Below are 20,558 nucleotides of genomic sequence, written 5' to 3'. Positions count from 1 at the left end.
TGTATATATATATATATAGTTACTGATATACATGTATTTACAGCAGCATACATATACACATACACCCCCTGTACAAATATACCGATACACATGTATGCACATTCCACCTGTATGTATATATATATATATAGTTACTGATATACATGTATTTACAGCAGCATACATATACACATACACCCTCTGTACAAATATACAGATACACATGTATGCACAGTCCACCTGTGTGTGTGTGTGTGTATATATATATATATATATATATATAGTTACTGATATACATGTATTTACAGCAGCATACATATACACATACACCCTCTGTACAAATATACAGATACACATGTATGCACATTCCACCTGTATGTGTGTATATATATATATATATATATATATATATATATACTAGTCCTAAAGCCCGTTCACACGGGCCATTTTTTGCAGTACAGCGGTCCCACCCCTTGCACTCTCTCCCTCCCCCTCTTTTTTGCTCTCTCTCCCCCCTCTCTTTTGCGCTCTCTCTCTCCCCCTCTCTTTTGCGCTCTCTCTCTCCCCCATCTCTTTTGCTCTCTCTCCCATCTCTTTTGCTCTCTCTCTCCCCATCTCTTTTGCTCTCTCTCTCCCCATCTCTTTTGCGCTCTCTCTCCCCCATCTCTTTTGCGCTCTCTCCCCCCTCTCTCTCCCCCCTCTCTTTTGCGCTCTCTCTCTCCCCCCTCTCTTTTGCGCTCTCTCTCTCCCCCCTCTTTTGCGCTCTCTCTCCCCCTCTCTTTTGAACTCTCCACCCTCTCTTTTGCGCTCTCTCTCCCCCCTCTCTTCTGTGCTCTCTCCCCCCTCTTTTGCTCTCTCTCTCCCCCCTCTCTTTTGCTCTCTCTCTCCCCCTCTCTTTTGCTCTCTCTCTCCCCTCTCTTTTGTGCGCACTCTCTCCCCCTCTCTTTTGCGTGCTCTCTCTCCCCCCTCTCTTTTGCGCTCTCTCCCCCATCTTTTGCGCTCTCTCTCTCCCCCCTCTTTTGCGCTCTCTCTTTCCCCCTCTCTTTTGCGCAGTCTTTCCCCCCCCCTCTCTTTTGCTCTCTCTCTCCCCCTCTCTTTTGCTCTCTCTCTCCCCCATCTCTTTTGCGCTCTCTCTCCCCCATCTCTTTTGTGCTCTCTCTCCCCCATCTCTTTTGAGCTCTCTCCCCCATCTCTTTTGCGCTCTCTCTCCCCCTCTCTTCTCTGCTCTCTTTCTCCCCCCTCTTTTGCTCTCTCTCTCCCCCCCTCTCTTTTGCTCTCTCTCTCTCCCCTCTCTTTTGTGTGCACTCTCTCCCCCTCTCTTTTGCGCTCTCTCTCTCCCCCTCTCTTTTGCGCTCTCTCTCTCCATCCTCTTTTGCGCTCTCTCTCTCTCCCCCTCTCTTTTGCGCTCTCTCTCCCCCTCTCTTTTGCGCTCTCTCTCTCCCTCTCTTTTGCTCTCTCTCCCCCTCTCTTTTGCGCTCTCTCTCCCCCATCTCTTTTGTGCTCTATCCCCCCCTCTCTTTTGAGCTCTCTCTCCCCCATCTATTTTGTGCTCTCTCTTCCCCCATCTCTCTTCCCACCTCTCTTTCTCCCCCTCTCTCTCTCTTCCCTCTCTCTCTCTTCCCCCCTCTCTCTCTTCCCCCCTCTCTCTCTTCCCCCCTCTCTCTCTTCCCCTCTCCTCTCTCTCTCTCTCTCCCCCTCTCCTCTCTCTCTCTCTCTCTCTCTCTTTCCCCTCCTCTCTCTCCCCCTCTCTCTCCCCCTCCTCTCTCTCTCTCTCCACTCCTCTCTCTCTCTCTCTCCCCCTCTCTCTCTCCCCTCTCTATCTCTCTCCCCTCTCTATCTCGCGACCACGCCCCCTTCACACCCGGCCACGCCCCTTCAGTCCAGCCATGCCCCTTCACGATCATTCATGCACGACCACGCCCCCGATCACGCCCCGGCCACGCCCACTTATGCCGCAGATCAGCTAGGGACTCAAAGGCCAGGTGTGTTTGTCCTCATGCTGTCTCTACTGCGCATGACAGCTTCGGACAAACTCACTTGGCCTTTTATATTATAGGATATATATATATATATATAGTTACTGATATACATGTATATACAGCAGCATACATATGCACATACACCCCCTGTACAAATATACAGATACACATGTATGCACATTCCACCTGTGTATATATATACATATAGTTACTGATATACATGTATATACAGCAGCATACATATGCACATACACCCCATGTACAAATATACAGATACACATGTATGCACATTCCACCTGTATGTATATATATATAGTTACTGATATACATGTATATACAGCAGCATACATATACACATACACCCCATGTACAAATATACAGATACACATGTATGCACATTCCACCTGTGTATATATATATATAGTTACTGATATACATGTATATACAGCAGCATACATATACACATACACCCTCTGTACAAATATACGGATACACATGTATGCACATTCCACCTATATGTATATATATATAGTTACTGATATACATGTATATACAGCAGCATACATATGCACATACACCCCCTGTACAAATATACAGATACACATGTATGCACATTCCACCTGTGTATATATATATATATATATATATATATATATATATATATAGTTACTGATATATACATGTATATACAGCAGCATACATATGCACATACACCCCCTGTACAAATATACAGATACACATGTATGCACAGTCCACCTGTATATATACATATATATATAGTTACTGATATACATGTATTTACAGCAGTATACCCATACACATACATCCCCTGTACAAATATACAGATACACATGTATGCACATTCCACCTGTATATATATATATATATATATATATATATATAGTTACTGATATATACATGTATATACAGCAGCATACACATACACCACCTATACAAATATACAGATACACATGTATGCACATTCCACCTGTGTGTGTATATATATATATATATATAGTTACTGATATACATGTATTTACAGCAGTATACACATACACCACCTATACAAATATACAGATACACATGTATGCACATTCCACCTGTATGTATATATATATATATATATATATATATATATATATATATATATATATACATACAGTTACTGATATACATGTATATACAGCAGTATACACATACACATACATCCCCTGTACAAATATACAGATACACATGTATGCACATTCCACCTGTATGTGTATATATATATATATATATATATATATATATATATATATAGTTACTGATATATACATGTATATACAGCAGCATACATATGCACATACACCCCCTGTACAAATATACAGATACACATGTATGCACAGTCCACCTGTATATATATATATATAGTTACTGATATACATGTATTTACAGCAGTATACACATACACCACCTATACAAATATACAGATACACATGTATGCACATTCCACCTGTATGTATATATATATATATATATATATATATATATATAGTTACTGATATATACATGTATATACAGCAGCATACATATGCACATACACCCCCTGTACAAATATACAGATACACATGTATGCACAGTCCACCTGTATATATATATATATATATATATATATATAGTTACTGATATACATGTATTTACAGCAGCATACATATACACATACATCCCCTGTACATATATACCGATACACATGTATGCACATTCCACCTGTATGTATATATATATATATATATATATATATATATATATAGTTACTGATATACATGTATATACAGCAGCATACATATGCACATACACCACCTGTACAAATATACAGATACACATGTATGCACAGTCCACCTGTATATATATATATATAGTTACTGATATACATGTATTTACAGCAGTATACACATACACCACCTGTATATATTTATATATATATATATATATAGTTACTGATATACATGTATTTACAGCAGTATACACATACACATACATCCCCTGTACATATATACCGATACACATGTATGCACATTCCACCTGTATGTATATATATATATAGTTACTGATATACATGTATATACAGCAGCATACACATACACCACCTGTATATATATATATATATATATATATATATATATATATATATATAGTTACTGATATACATGTATTTACAGCAGTATACACATACACCACCTATACAAATATACAGATACACATGTATGCACAGTCCACCTGTATATATATAGTTACTGATATACATGTATTTACAGCAGTATACACATACACCCTCTGTACAAATATACAGATACACATGTATGCACATTCCACCTGTATGTGTATATATATATATATATATATATAGTTACTGATATACATGTATATACAGCAGCATACATATACACATACACCACCTATACAAATATACAGATACACATGTATGCACATTCCACCTGTGTGTGTAGATATATATATATATAGTTACTGATATACATGTATTTACAGCAGTATACACATACACCCCCTGTACAAATATACCGATACACATGTATGCACATTCCACCTGTGTGTATATATATATATAGTTACTGATATACATGTATTTACAGCAGCATACATATACACATACACCCCCTGTACAAATATACAGATACACATGTATGCACATTCCACCTGTATGTATATATATATATATATATATATATATATATATATATATATATATAGTTACTGATATACATGTATATACAGCAGCATACATATACACATACACCCCCCGTACAAATATACAGATACACATGTATGCACAGTCCACCTGTATATATTTATATATATAGTTACTGATATACATGTATATACAGCAGCATACATATACACATACACCCCCTGTACAAATATACAGATACACATGTATGCACAGTCCACCTGTGTGTATATATATATATATATATATATATATATATAGTTACTGATATACATGTATTTACAGCAGCATACATATACACATACACCCTCTGTACATATATACCGATACACATGTATGCACATTCCACCTGTGTGTGTGTGTGTGTGTGTATATATATATATATATATATATATATATATATATATAGTTACTGATATACATGTATTTACAGCAGTATACACATACACCACCTATACAAATATACAGATACACATGTATGCACATTCCACCTGTGTGTATATATATATATATATATATATATATATATATAGTTACTGATATACATGTATATACAGCAGCATACATATACACATACACCCTCTGTACATATATACCGATACACATGTATGCACATTCCACCTGTGTGTATATATATATATAGTTACTGATATACATGTATTTACAGCAGTATACATATACACATACACCCCCTGTACAAATATACCGATACACATGTATGCACATTCCACCTGTGTGTATATATATATATAGTTACTGATATACATGTATTTACAGCAGTATACATATACACATACACCCTCTGTACATATATACCGATACACATGTATGCACATTCCACCTGTGTGTATATATATATATAGTTACTGATATACATGTATATACAGCAGCATACACATACACATACATCCCCTGTACATATATACCGATACACATGTATGCACATTCCACCTGTATGTATATATATATATATATATATATATATATATATAGTTACTGATATACATGTATTTACAGCAGTATACACATACACCACCTATACAAATATACAGATACACATGTATGCACAGTCCACCTGTATATATATAGTTACTGATATACATGTATTTACAGCAGTATACACATACACCCTCTGTACAAATATACAGATACACATGTATGCATATTCCACCTGTATGTGTATATATATATATATATATATATATATATATATATAGTTACTGATATACATGTATTTACAGCAGCATACATATACACATACACCACCTATACAAATATACAGATACACATGTATGCACATTCCACCTGTGTGTGTAGATATATATATATAGTTACTGATATACATGTATTTACAGCAGTATACACATACACCACCTATACAAATATACAGATACACATGTACGCACATTCCACCTGTGTGTATATATATATATATATCTATATATATATATATATATAGTTACTGATATACATGTATTTACAGCAGCATACATATACACATACACCCCCTGTACAAATATACAGATACACATGTATGCACAGTCCACCTGTGTATATATATATATATATATATATATAGTTACTGATATATACATGTATATACAGCAGCATACATATACACATACACCCCCTGTACAAATATACAGATACACATGTATGCACAGTCCACCTGTATATATTTATATATATAGTTACTGATATACATGTATATACAGCAGCATACACATACACATACACCCTCTGTACAAATATACAGCTACACATGTATGCACAGTCCACCTGTATATATATATATAGTTACTGATATACATGTATTTACAGCAGTATACACATACACCACCTATACAAATATACAGATACACATGTATGCACATTCCACCTGTGTGTATATATATATATATATATATATAGTTACTGATATACATGTATATACAGCAGCATACACATACACATACACCCTCTGTACAAATATACAGATACACATGTATGCACAGTCCACCTGTATATATATATATATATATATATATATATATAGTTACTGATATACATGTATATACAGCAGCATACATATACACATACACCCTCTGTACATATATACCGATACACATGTATGCACATTCCACCTGTGTGTGTGTGTGTGTATATATATATATATAGTTACTGATATACATGTATTTACAGCAGTAAACACATACACCACCTATACAAATATACAGATACACATGTATGCACATTCCACCTGTATATATATATATATATATATATATATATATATATATATAGTTACTGATATACATGTATATACAGCAGTATACATACACCCCCTGTACAAATATACAGATACACATATATGCACAGTCCACCTGTATATATATATATATATATATAGTTACTGATATACATGTATTTACAGCAGTATACACATACACCACCTATACAAATATACAGATACACATGTATGCACAGTCCACCTGTATATATATATAGTTACTGATATACATGTATTTACAGCAGTATACACATACACATACACCCTCTGTACATATATACCGATACACATGTATGCACATTCCACCTGTATGTGTGTGTGTGTGTGTATATATATATATAGTTACTGATATACATGTATTTACAGCAGTATACACATACACAACCTATACAAATATACAGATACACATATATGCACAGTCCACCTGTATATATATATATAGTTACTGATATACATATGTATTTACAGCAGTATACACATACACATACACCCTCTGTACATATATACCGATACACATGTATGCACATTCCACCTGTATGTGTGTGTATATATATATATATATATATAGTTACTGATATACATGTATTTACAGCAGTATACACATACACAACCTATACAAATATACAGATACACATATATGCACAGTCCACCTGTATATATATATATAGTTACTGATATACATGTATTTACAGCAGTATACACATAAACCACCTATACAAATATACAGATACACATGTATGCACAGTCCACCTGTATATATATATATAGTTACTGATATACATGTATTTACAGCAGTATACACATACACCACCTATACAAATATACAGATACACATGTATGCACATTCCACCTGTATATATATATATAGTTACTGATATACATGTATTTACAGCAGCATACACATACACCACCTATACAAATATACAGATACACATGTATGCACAGTCCACCTGTATATATATATATAGTTACTGATATACATGTATTTACAGCAGCATACACATACACCACCTATACAAATATACAGATACACATGTATGCACAGTCCACCTGTGTATATATATATATATATATATATAGTTACTGATATACATGTATTTACAGCAGTATACACATACACCACCTATACAAATATACAGATAAACATGTATGCACAGTCCACCTGTATATATATATAGTTACTGATATACATGTATTTACAGCAGCATACATATACACATACACCACCTATACAAATATACAGATACACATGTATGCACAGTCCACCTGTATATATATATATAGTTACTGATATACATGTATTTACAGCAGTATACACATACACATACACCCCCTGTACAAATATACAGATACACATGTATGCACATTCCACCTGTATATATATATATATATATATAGTTACTGATATACATGTATTTACAGCAGCATACACATACACCACCTATACAAATATACAGATACACATGTATGCACAGTCCACCTGTATATATATATAGTTACTGATATACATGTATTTACAGCAGTATACACATACACATACACCCTCTGTACATATATACCGATACACATGTATGCACATTTCACCTGTGTGTATATATATATATAGTTACTGATATACATGTATATACAGCAGCATACACATACACATACACCCTCTGTACATATATACCGATACACATGTATGCACATTCCACCTGTGTGTGTGTGTGTGTGTATATATATATAGTTACTGATATACATGTATTTACAGCAGTATACACATACACCCCCTGTACAAATATACAGATACACATGTATGCACATTCCACCTGTATATATATAGTTACTGATATACATGTATTTACAGCAGTATACACATACACCACCTATACAAATATACAGATACACATGTATGCACAGTCCACCTGTATATATATATATATATAGTTACTGATATACATGTATTTACAGCAGTATACACATACACCACCTATACAAATATACAGATACACATGTATGCACAGTCCACCTGTATATATATATATAGTTACTGATATACATGTATTTACAGCAGTATACACATACACCCCCTGTACAAATATACCGATACACATGTATGCACAGTCCACCTGTATATATATATATATAGTTACTGATATACATGTATTTACAGCAGTATACACATACACCACCTATACAAATATACAGATACACATGTATGCACAGTCCACCTGTATATATATAGTTACTGATATACATGTATTTACAGCAGTATACACATACACCCTCTGTACAAATATACAGATACACATGTATGCACAGTCCACCTGTATGTGTATATATATATATATATAGTTACTGATATACATGTATATACAGCAGCATACATAAAACAGTGACGTGCGGTGAAGTCAGAGGCTGGTGAGGCACTCGCTATGATAGAAAAAAACAGAAGATAGCGGTGCACAGGATAGCGCTTTAAATTATAATAATTTATTTTAGAAACAGGATAAAACAAAATTATAGACCATAAACTCGCTATGATACACCCAAAAAAAACAGACAGTAAGGCTAGTCACAACCATATTGTTAGAATAGCGTGTTTTGCACGTTCTGTTAAAGCCAGTTAGGGAAAGATATGTAGCCTTGATAAGTCTGCAGGGTAGTAAAGTGTGGATTTCTAATTCTCAGAGCTAAATTACATGAAAATTGACAAAATAGATAGACACAAAACACAAACATCTTTGTTTATGATTCAGATTGAGCATGCAATGTTAAACAAATTTCCAATATATTTTAGAACATTTGCTTCTTTCTCTTAGTATCCTTAGTTGAAGAAACATAAATGCAGTACTGCGAGTTGGCTGAACACAAGACAAGAGGCATATATGTGCAGCCACTAATCACCAGCTGCTCCCAGTAGTGCATTGCTGCTCCATAGCCTACCTAGGTAAGCTTTTCAACAAAGGATACTAAAAGAAAAAAGCAAATGAGGTAACAGAAGTAAAATGTTGTTCAATATTGTGTGTTCTTTGTGAAACATAAAAGAAATATTTTGTGTTTAATGGTCCTTTACATTTTAAAACACATCCTTTTTACTGCAGCTATTCTCCAGTAATCAAACTTCATCCATTATTTACCTTATTTAAAGAAGCTAATCTGGGCTTTATTCCTCAGACAACAAGGTCACTGTCATAAAGTTAGTAAAGAGTTTTGCAGCTGTTATCCACTAAAGCCAATTAGGGACAGATATGTAGCAGATTTAGCCTTGAGAAGTCAGCAAGGTGCATTTAATGTTATGATATTTAGACATTGCTCAACTTTCAGTGCTAAATTACATGATAAAGGGAGCAAAATAAATAATGAAAATATATTGCAAATTAATTCATTAAATGCTTTATTAAAAAAAATCAAGGTTTTTTCCAAGGGAAATGGGACAGGACTGGTAAATAGTTAGTGGTTCAAAGCGGACACAAAGATCTACAGTAAAAAAGAAAATAATCCTGTTTCAATAATAAAAAACAAACAGTTTTATAACTTTCAGCCAAGCATTTATTGATAAATTATGAGGACCAGAGGCAGCCCTAGAGTTAAAGGGACATAAAACCCAAAAATGTTATTTCATGATTTAGAAGATATAGCAATCAGTTTTAAACAACTTTCAAATTTACATATATTATCTAATTTGCTTCATACTCTTGGTATGCTTTGTTGAAAAGCATACCCAGGTAGCCTCAGGAGGTTGCACACTCAGTTGTCTTGTCATTGGCTGATTGCTGCTCTGTCAATAAAGGTTACCAAGAGAATGAGGCAAAGTTAATAACAGAAGTAAATTGGAAAGTTGTTCAAAACTGTGTGCTCTGTCTGAATCATGAAAGAAACATTTTTGGTTTCATGTCCCTTTAATGAGGCCTTAGGCAAAGAAAAAATGTGAGGCCCCTGAAGCAGAGATGAAAACATGCAAAAATGAACCCAATAAATAGTTTTTGTTGCATATCCCATGTTATAGGCAAACACTGACAAAATGTAATACAGTTCTGGCTCATAACATTTTGAATTCTTTTATGTAACTATACAAAAAATGAGGAAGAAACTTGCAATGGTTTGACTGTATATGGAGACGGTTTTGACTTGACTTGTTTCTCCCTCAGTCCCTAACTAGTGTGTTAACTGACAGCCCTCCTGCTGGAGCTGTCTGTGTAAAAATGCTTTCCGTTGTGTCTCTCTCTGCAGGAATTCCACCCCCCTCCCGGTTCAGCAGTGTTAGAGGAGGTTGCTCCGGTGTCAGGAGAACATAGTTAAATGCCGTGGTAACCGGGAGGGGAAATTCCTGCAGAAATACAACGGAAGGCAGAGAGGAGATCATAAGCTGTGAGTTTAACTGCTCTGTATTGTCTGCTTCTGTTGTGCTCCTGCAGGAATTCCACCCCCTTCCCCCCTCCCGGGTACCACAGCATTTAACTATTTTGTCCTGACACCGGAGGAATTCACTAGAGCAGACTTGTGTGTGCAGCACATAAAGAGAGGGGCAGGCTGCAAGGCAATCCCTCTCTCTAGCCAAGTTGTCACTCCTCTGATGGAATCATTATAAACAGTGTGTGCACTGTGCAAACCTCCTCTAACTGTCAGATACTTACCGCTCTGTAGTAGGCTGAGGGCTCAAGTCTCAGGCAGCTGATGACATCCGCTCAGGAGGCAGCATCCTCTTCTTTCCCGCAGTTTCTTGTGTTCCTGTGTGCATTCGCAGGGAGCCAATCAGCAGTCAGTTCTCCTGGTGCTGTCAATCACCAGGAGAACATGACCGTCTCTGATTGGCTGGAGGCAGCATGAGGGATGCCTCCTATTGGTCAGAATTTTGCTGCAAGTATTTTTAAGGTTGTTTTGCAACCAGTGGGTGGCGCTGCTGCTATCGAAGTAATCTATCCATGTTTTGCTATGGAGAGATGCAATCCTGTATGATGCCTCTCCATAGCATTACATGGTTGAAAAAAATTTTTTTTTTTTTTTTACATTTTTCTTTTTTAAATTAAAATGAGCTTAATTCAACTTTGGCCCCAAAAGGCAGGGGAGGCCTCCTATGACTGCACGTCTTATACATATACACCCCCTGTACAAATATACCGATACACATGTATGCACATTCCACCTGTGTGTATATATATATATATATATAGTTACTGATATACATGTATTTACAGCAGTATACACATACACCACCTATACAAATATACAGATACACATGTATGCACATTCCACCTGTATGTGTGTGTGTGTATATATATATAGTTACTGATATACATGTATTTACAGCAGTATACACATACACCACCTATACAAATATACAGATACACATGTATGCACAGTCCACCTGTATATATATATATAGTTACTGATATACATGTATTTACAGCAGTATACACATACACCACCTATACAAATATACAGATACACATATATGCACAGTCCACCTGTATATATGTATATATATATATATATATATATATATAGTTACTGATATACATGTATTTACAGCAGTATACACATACACCACCTATACAAATATACAGATATGTATGTACAGATGCTGCTCTAAAAATCCAGTAAAAAAACTTTTAAAACGTGCTTAGAAGCTCCCTGTTTAGCGCTGTTAAAGAGGGGAGACTGGGACACCCATTGAAAGGAGCTGGGACAGCATGAAATGCGGACATTTCCTCCTTCCCTTATCTAAAAATAAACAAAACTATTCATTGTTACAAAAACACATAAAGCAATATAAATGGATCATTTACAAAACATTTATGTGAAGAACATTCTAGTGTACAATGTCCCTTTAATATATAGTACATCAACCATAATAATATATATACAGAGTCCCCTGTATTTCTGTCAGATAATGCACCACTTCACCCAGAACATTGTTACAAATGTTTAGGCATTCTCATGTTTATTTCTTTTGTTTGTATTTGTATGACACAAAAAAGTGGAGAAAAAAAGCCAAATCTGACGCATTCCACACAAAACTCCAAAAATGCACTGGACAAAATTATTGGCACCATCAATTTAATATTTTGTAGCACACCCCTTGGAAAAATAACTGAAATCAATCGCTTCCAGTAACCATCAATGAGTTTCTTACACCTCTATACTGGAATTTTGGACCACTCTTCCTTCGCAAACTGCTCCAGGTCTCTCAGATTGGAAGGGCTCCTTTTTCCAACTTCTGTTTTGAGATCTCTCCACAGGTGCTCTATGGGATTGAGATCTGGACTCATTGCTGGCCAGTTCAGTTCTCTCCAGCACTTTGTCTTAAACCATTTCTGGGGGCTTTTTGACGTGTGCTTTGGGTCATTGTCCTGCTGTAAGACCCATGACCTCTGACGGAGACCCAACTTTCTGACACTGGGCCCTACATTGCACTACAGAATTCTTTGGTAGTCTTCATATTACATAATGCCAGTCCCAGTCAGCCTGAAGCAGCAAAGCAACCCCAAAACATTAGTGAACCTCCACCATGTTTGACAGTAGGGACTGTCCTTTAAAAGCCTTATTTTTTTTTCTAAAAACAGTAGCATGATGGGCTTTACCAAAAAGCTGTAATTTTGTTTAGTCTGTCCACAGCACATTCTCCCAAAATGAGTTTGGCTCCCTCAGGAAAGTTTTGGCAAACTCCAATCTGGCTTTTTTATGTTTCTGTGTCAGAAGTGGGGTCCTCCTGGGTCTCCTACCATAGCGTCCCTTTTCATTCAGATGGCGATGTTTAGTGCAAGCTGACACATTTGTACCCTGTGCCTGAAGGTCAGCTTGAATTTGTCTGGAAGTTGATCAAGGTCCTTTATCCACCATTCGAACAATCCTTTGTTGCAATCTTTGATCATTTTTTCTCTTTCATCCACGTCCAGGGAGATTAGCTACAGTGCCATGGGCTGTAAACTTCTTGACAATGTTGCGCACAGTGGACACAGGAACATTAAGATCTCTGGAGATGGACTTGTAACCTTGAGATTGTCCACGCTATTCCACAATTTTTGTTCTTAAATCCTCAGACAATTCTTTGCTGCTCTTTCTCTTCTCAATGCTCAGTGTGGCACAGAGACACACAACAGAAAGTTTGAGTACATTTTTCACCATTTTAACTGGTTGCCGGTGTGATTTTTGTATTGTCAGCACCTGTGAGTTTAATTACAAATTACAGGAGCATCCCAAACTTGGAATGCAATTATTTCCTACAATTTTGAGAAGGTGCCAATCATTTTGTCCAGTCCATTTTTGGAGTTTTGAGTGGAATGTGTCAGATTTGGCTTTTTTTCCCCTCCACTTTCTTGTGTCATACCAATACAAGCAAAAGAAATAAACATGCGAATGCCTAAACATTTGTAATTGCAACAATTTTCTGGGTGAGGTGGTCCATTATTTGACATAAATGCAGGGGTGCCAATATTTTTGCCCATGACTGTATATGTTTGTATACATCTACCTCCTAAGTCAGTACTGAAATATAATCTGTGTATGGATACACATGAAATCAATTATTATTAATGTTCTCATCTGTTAACTCAAGGTGATGCTGATGAACTCACGGTGACCCCGGTTGAACTCTGGCCCACTCCCACCCCTCAGGAGCCAACATTTTCTTACATCACAATAGGGGGTTATACCCCCTTGACTCGTCCCCCAGTGAGACCTCGGAGAGGTTGTGGCCAGAGAAGAGGATCTCTCAAAAGGAAGGGGTCAGAGATGGAGGAGGATCAGGTCTCCTTTGTCCTATTGGAGGAGGCTTGCAAAGCGGTACAAGCCCTGCCCATGAGGAGCCATGAAGAAGAAGAAGAGGAGGAGGAAGAGTTTGTGGAGCAGCTCCACCCTCGAATAGTTGATTCCAGGGCAGGTATGTTTATTCCTATCTAGGTTTTTAGTTACTCCAGCTGCTCAGTAAACATTTGGCTTTGGCAACCAGACATGATTCTCTAATAGTCAGGCAGTCAACCACAAATGATTGCACACTGATGCAATAAAACTGTACAACACAGCAGTTGAACCCAATTATATTATCTTATCTCCTGCAATGAGGCCAGCTCCGGAGAGATATAAGTAAGTTACTACTGTGTACAATCAATGGTTCTGTGGAATATAGCAGTGCTGGGCTTGTCTGGACTATGTACTCACACTTCACAACAAGAATTGGAATGTTTAAATGAGATTGTAAATAGCAAATACATGCAAGACATAATTATGTATTCACAGCACAGAGTAGTCTGAGAATAGCATGCAGATGTGTCTATTATATATATTTATGTATCACATAACCCAACCTGTGTATTGTAAACTGCAAGCACAAATATCAGATACAGATATGTGTATGTATGTGTGTATATATATATATATATATATATATATATATATATATATATATATGTATGCATTTACGTATCTGTGTGTGTGTGTGAATATATATTTATTTATATATATATTATATATGTGTCTATTTATGTACATATATGTGTGTGTATATATATATATATATATATATATATATATATATATATATATATATATATACAGTGGGGCAAAAAAGTATTTAGTCAGCCACCAATTGTGCAAGTTCTCCCACTTAAGAAGATGAGAGAGGCCTGTAATTTTCATCATAGGTATACCTCAACTATGAGAGACAAAATGTGGAAACAAATCCAGACAATCACATTGTCTGATTTGGAAAGAATTTATTTGCATATTATGGTGGGAAATAAGTATTTGGTCACCTACAAACAAGCAAGATTTCTGGCTCTCACAGACCTGTATATTCTTCTTTAAGAGGCTCCTCTGTCCTCCACTCATTACCTGTATTAATGGCACCTGTTTGAACTTGTTATCAGTATAAGAGACACCTGTCCACAACCTCAAACAGTCACACTCCAAACTCCACTATGGTGAAGAACAAAGAGCTGTCGAAGGACACCAGAAACAAAATTGTAGTCCTGCACCAGGCTGGGAAGACTGAATCTGCAATAGGCATGCAGTTTGGTGTGAAGAAATCAACTGTGGGAACAATAATTAGAAAATGGAAGACATACAAGACCACTGATAATTTCCCTCGATCTGGGGCTCCAAGCAAAATCTCACCCCGTGGGGTCAAAATGATCACAAGAACGGTGGGCAAACATCCCAGAACCACACGGGGGGGGGCCTAGTGAATGACCTGCAGAGAGCTGGGACCAACGTAACAAAGGCTACCATCAGTAACACACTACGCCGCCAGGGACTCAGATCCTGCAGTGCCAGACATGTCCCCCTGCTTAAGCCAGTACATGTCCGGGCCCGTCTGAAGTATGCTAGAGAGGATTTGGATGATCCAGAAGTGGATTGGGAGAATATCATATGGTAAGATGAAACCAAAGTAGAACTGTTTGGTAGAAACACAACTCGTCGTGTTTGGAGGAGAGAGAATGCTGAGTTGCAACCAAAGAACACCATACCTACTGTGAAGCATGGGGGTGGCAACATCATGCTTTGGGGCTGTTTCTCTGCAAAGGGAACAGGACGACTGATCCGTGTACATGAAAGAATGAATGGGGCCATGTATTGTGAGATTTTGAGTGCAAACCTCTTTCCATCAGCAAGGGCATTGAAGATGAAACGTGGCTGGGTCTTTCAGCATGACAATGATCCCAAACACACCGCCCGGGCAACGGAGTGGCTTCGTAAGAAGCATTTCAAGGTCCTGGAGTGGCCTAGCCAGTCTCCAGATCTCAACCCCATAGAAAACCTTTGGAGGGAGTTGAAAGTCCATGTTGCCCAGCGACAGCCCCAAAACATCACTGCTCTAGAGGAGATCTGCATGCAGGAATGGGCCAACATACCAGCAACAGTGTGTGACAACCTTGTGAAGACTTACAGAAAATGTTTGACCTCTGTCATTGCCAACAAAGGATATATAACAAAGTATTGAGATGAACTTTTGATATTGACCAAATACTTATTTTCCACCAGAATTTGCAAATAAATTCTTTCCAAATCTGACAATGTGATTGTCTGGATTTGTTTCCACATTTTGTCTCTCATAGTTGAGGTATACCTATGATGAAAATTACAGGCCTCTCTCATCTTCTTAAGTGGGAGAACTTGCACAATTGGTGACTGACTAAATACTTTTTTTGCCCCACTGTGTATGTGTGTATATATATATATATATATATATATATATATATACTCACTGGCCACTTTGTTAGGTACACCTTGCTAGTACTGGGTTGGACCCCCTTTTACCTTCAGAACTGCCTTCATTTTTCATGGTATAGATTCAACAAGGTGTTGGAAACATTCCTCAGACATTTTGGTCCATATTAATATGATAGCTTCACGCAATTGCTGCATATTTGTCAGCTGCACATCCATGATACGAATCTCCCGTTCCACCACATCCCAAAGCTGCTCTATTAGATTGAGATCTGGTGACTGTGGAGGCCATTGTAGTACAGTGAACTCATTGTCATGTTCACAAAACCAGTTTGAGATGATTTGAGCTTTGTGACATGGTGCATTATCCTGCTGGAAGTAGCCATCAGAAGATGGGTACGCTGTAGTCATAAAGGGATGGACTATGCTCAATTGGTACTAAGGGGCCCAAAGTGTGCCAAGAAAATATCCCCCACACCATTATACCACCACCACCAGCCTGGCACCAACAACTATGCCGCGTTTAAAGTCACTTAAATCCCATTTCTTCCCCATTCTGATGCTCGGTTTGAACTTCAGCAAGTCGTCTTCACCACGTCTAGATGCCTAAATGCATTGAGTTGCTGCCATGTGATTGGCTGATTAGCAATTTGTGTTACCAAGCAATTGAACAGGTGTACCTAATAAAGTGGCCAGTGAGTGTATGTGTGTGTGTATATATATATATAAAACAGATTTTAGAAATGAAGGGCACTCTCAGGGTTTGTGATAATTGTGTGTCAGCAAAATATTTTCTTTTATTGTTCTTAGTAACAACATTTATTGGTCGACGTTTCGGCTTTCACAGAAGCCTTCATCAAGACGAATCAAAACTGTAGAATAAAAGAAAAAACAACAAATATTTGCAACCACATGTGATCAACAATACAATACATACACCCATCACCAAATATTTATGCTAATCAAATAAAACCGGGACAACCCAAGGACCCCAAACAAGGAAATCTAGCATGACATAACAACCATGGCCACAACCTGCCACGTGATAGCACCAATAATACTGGGACCGCTCATCTAACATAGATGTGTCCAGCAGAGAAATAACCGTACTATTAAAACATAGGAGAACCTGCGTGCGAATAGAACTATAGGTAAGATGAGCCAAACTTGTACTCAGTACAGAATTGTTGCATCAATGAATGAGAAGCGCAACATGTCCTCTCAGAAGAAAAATCTACAAGTTATATCAAGAATGACCCAAGCGGGTTGCAACACAGGGAGGTATGGAGATAGTGCAGTACCTCACCCTACAACATATGAGCGTGTGTATGCACAAGAATTCAGCTTAAACCCGTAGACCAGCCTAGCTGGATGTCAGGCTGCATAACTGAACAAACTCTAGAACAAAACCACTATCATTGCAATATAGTCCAACTGCTATAGTGGAAATGTACATCCATAAATGTATCTCAATAAACTCCTATGGTAGTAAACACACACCGAGTGGCCAAAATGTGACCAGTTAAGTGCAAAAATGTGCCTAACACACTGCAGACATACAGCGTTCTAAATCATATGCCCGTTTGCAGAGCTGCAAAAACAACCATCTACATGTACATCAGCAAAACATGACCAATCGCCTAATATGCTGATAATAAGTATTTAAAATTATAGCCACACAGACTATACAAATACAACCACACGCTAAGTTTAAGCAGGCTGAAAAACCCATACATAGCTACGATGTGCACGGACCATTCAGATAAAAAACCTCAGAGCCGCATAATGCATATAATATAATGCCCATCTTATTGTTTAACCCTCACTCTTAGAAACCTCTATATCAAACCAGTAAAGACTCTATGATTAACATACCTCATATCGGCATTCAGCCATGCTCACCAAACCGAGGAAATCGTGTAATCATAGCTGAAACCGGAAGCCATTTAAACCCATATCACTGACCTATGATTGGGGGTGTCAGAACGCCGACCCGGCTCAGCTGGAACCTAATCATATCCCACTCAACATTTGACAGTCCGGGCATGCACAAGCATGAAACACAAAAGATGTGAACATCATGTCGCGTGTGGCGCTGCCACAAAAGCAAACAAAAAACTATCCCAGGCATCCAGGCACACACGTCAGACCGGAGCATATACAGACCCAAACGGCTGAGTCCAAGAGAAGCCTGGCAAGGCATCACTCTCAATAGCGGGTATATCTCTAAATGTGAACAACAATGCACAATCGTCCAAAAGGAGGCTATAAGCATATAAAATAGCGGCGGGCAAGCGACTACATCATGTCTTATGTACACAACATCCAATAATAAACAGGCGGCCGCACCACCAAAATAACATCAGACACTAAAGCGCAACCATCTCAAAGATACAAGGCATCATAGGTGGCACTAAAGCCAGCAACAACTCGAGCACAATTGTAACAGCTAGCAATAGCATAGTATGCGCAACATATAGAACAGCCCACATATCCAATTAGCCATTGGTAAACCCATGGGTAAACACCTACCATAGGCACATTCACATACCTGGACATAAAGAACCAGGAACAGGTGCATATGAGGTATAAGGGACACAAAGATAGAACAACGCTGGTGCTATCACCCAGGAGTGGAGTGGACATAGTGGTACATACAGGTCATACACAGGTAGCCCAATCAAAAAGGATAGCAGAAAGAACACATAAAATCAATGTTAAAACATGAGGCATGAACACCAAAGACAATATTAGTAGAGCACAGAATAATCTAGGTGTACATTCAGTCCATGAGGGCTGAGGGTATTTAGCCTATATATCCATCGGCTTTCACAGCACAGAAGTTCTTTGTGTCTGTTGCCCCCCCTTCTGGGTGGAATCACAGTGTCAATCAGCATGGCTTTAAGAAAGGAAACAGAGTGTTTGTATTCCAAAAAATGGCGTGCTACTGATTGATCAGATAGACCATCTTTGAGTGCGGCTCTGATAGCACTCTTGTGATTTGCTAATCTTTCCCGAAAGGTAGTGGTGGTCTTACCAACATAATACCTCTCACACGGGCATGTCAGAAAGTAGTCTACAAATTGGGAGGTGCATGTAAGGCGGTGTCTTATCAGGTAGGTTTTGTTTGAGTGTGGGTGGTGGAACTTTGGTCCAATTAGTAGAGAATTGCAAGTGACACAGTTCCCACATTGAAAACATCCTGGCTTGGTGTTCGCTAGCCAGGTTTGTGGCCTCTGCCAGGGGTCCATTTTCATAAATAATGATTTTAAGCTATGACCACTTCTATGTACTATTCTAGGCGGTGGCAATTCAGTAAAGGGCAATGTGTGGTCATCCCTTATCAAGTGCCAATTTCTACGAACAATGTCCCCTATTTTATTCGTGGCTGGACTAAATGAAGTGACAACTTTCAATCGCTGATCATTGTCATCAATTTTAGGTTTCCTCTGGATGAGCG

At 37.6% G+C, this 20,558-nt stretch overlaps 1 protein-coding gene across 1 annotated transcript in view; it reads left to right on the top strand.

Annotated features, from left to right (window-relative positions):
- RTN2 (reticulon 2) overlaps window positions 1-20,558 on the top strand; it is a 355,692-nt gene that overhangs the window by 61,826 nt on the left and 273,308 nt on the right. The window contains exon 3 of the mRNA XM_053689756.1: window positions 14,490-14,813. Within this exon, the coding sequence (XP_053545731.1) occupies window positions 14,490-14,813 (324 nt within the window). The remainder of the gene's footprint in view (window positions 1-14,489; window positions 14,814-20,558) is intronic.

This window comes from Bombina bombina, chromosome 7, assembly GCF_027579735.1.
Source record: "Bombina bombina isolate aBomBom1 chromosome 7, aBomBom1.pri, whole genome shotgun sequence".
In the NCBI taxonomy this organism is placed as follows: Eukaryota; Metazoa; Chordata; class Amphibia; order Anura; family Bombinatoridae; genus Bombina; species Bombina bombina.
The sequence above is the reverse complement of the archived record's forward strand: the minus strand, read 5'-3'. Positions and strand labels throughout refer to the sequence as shown.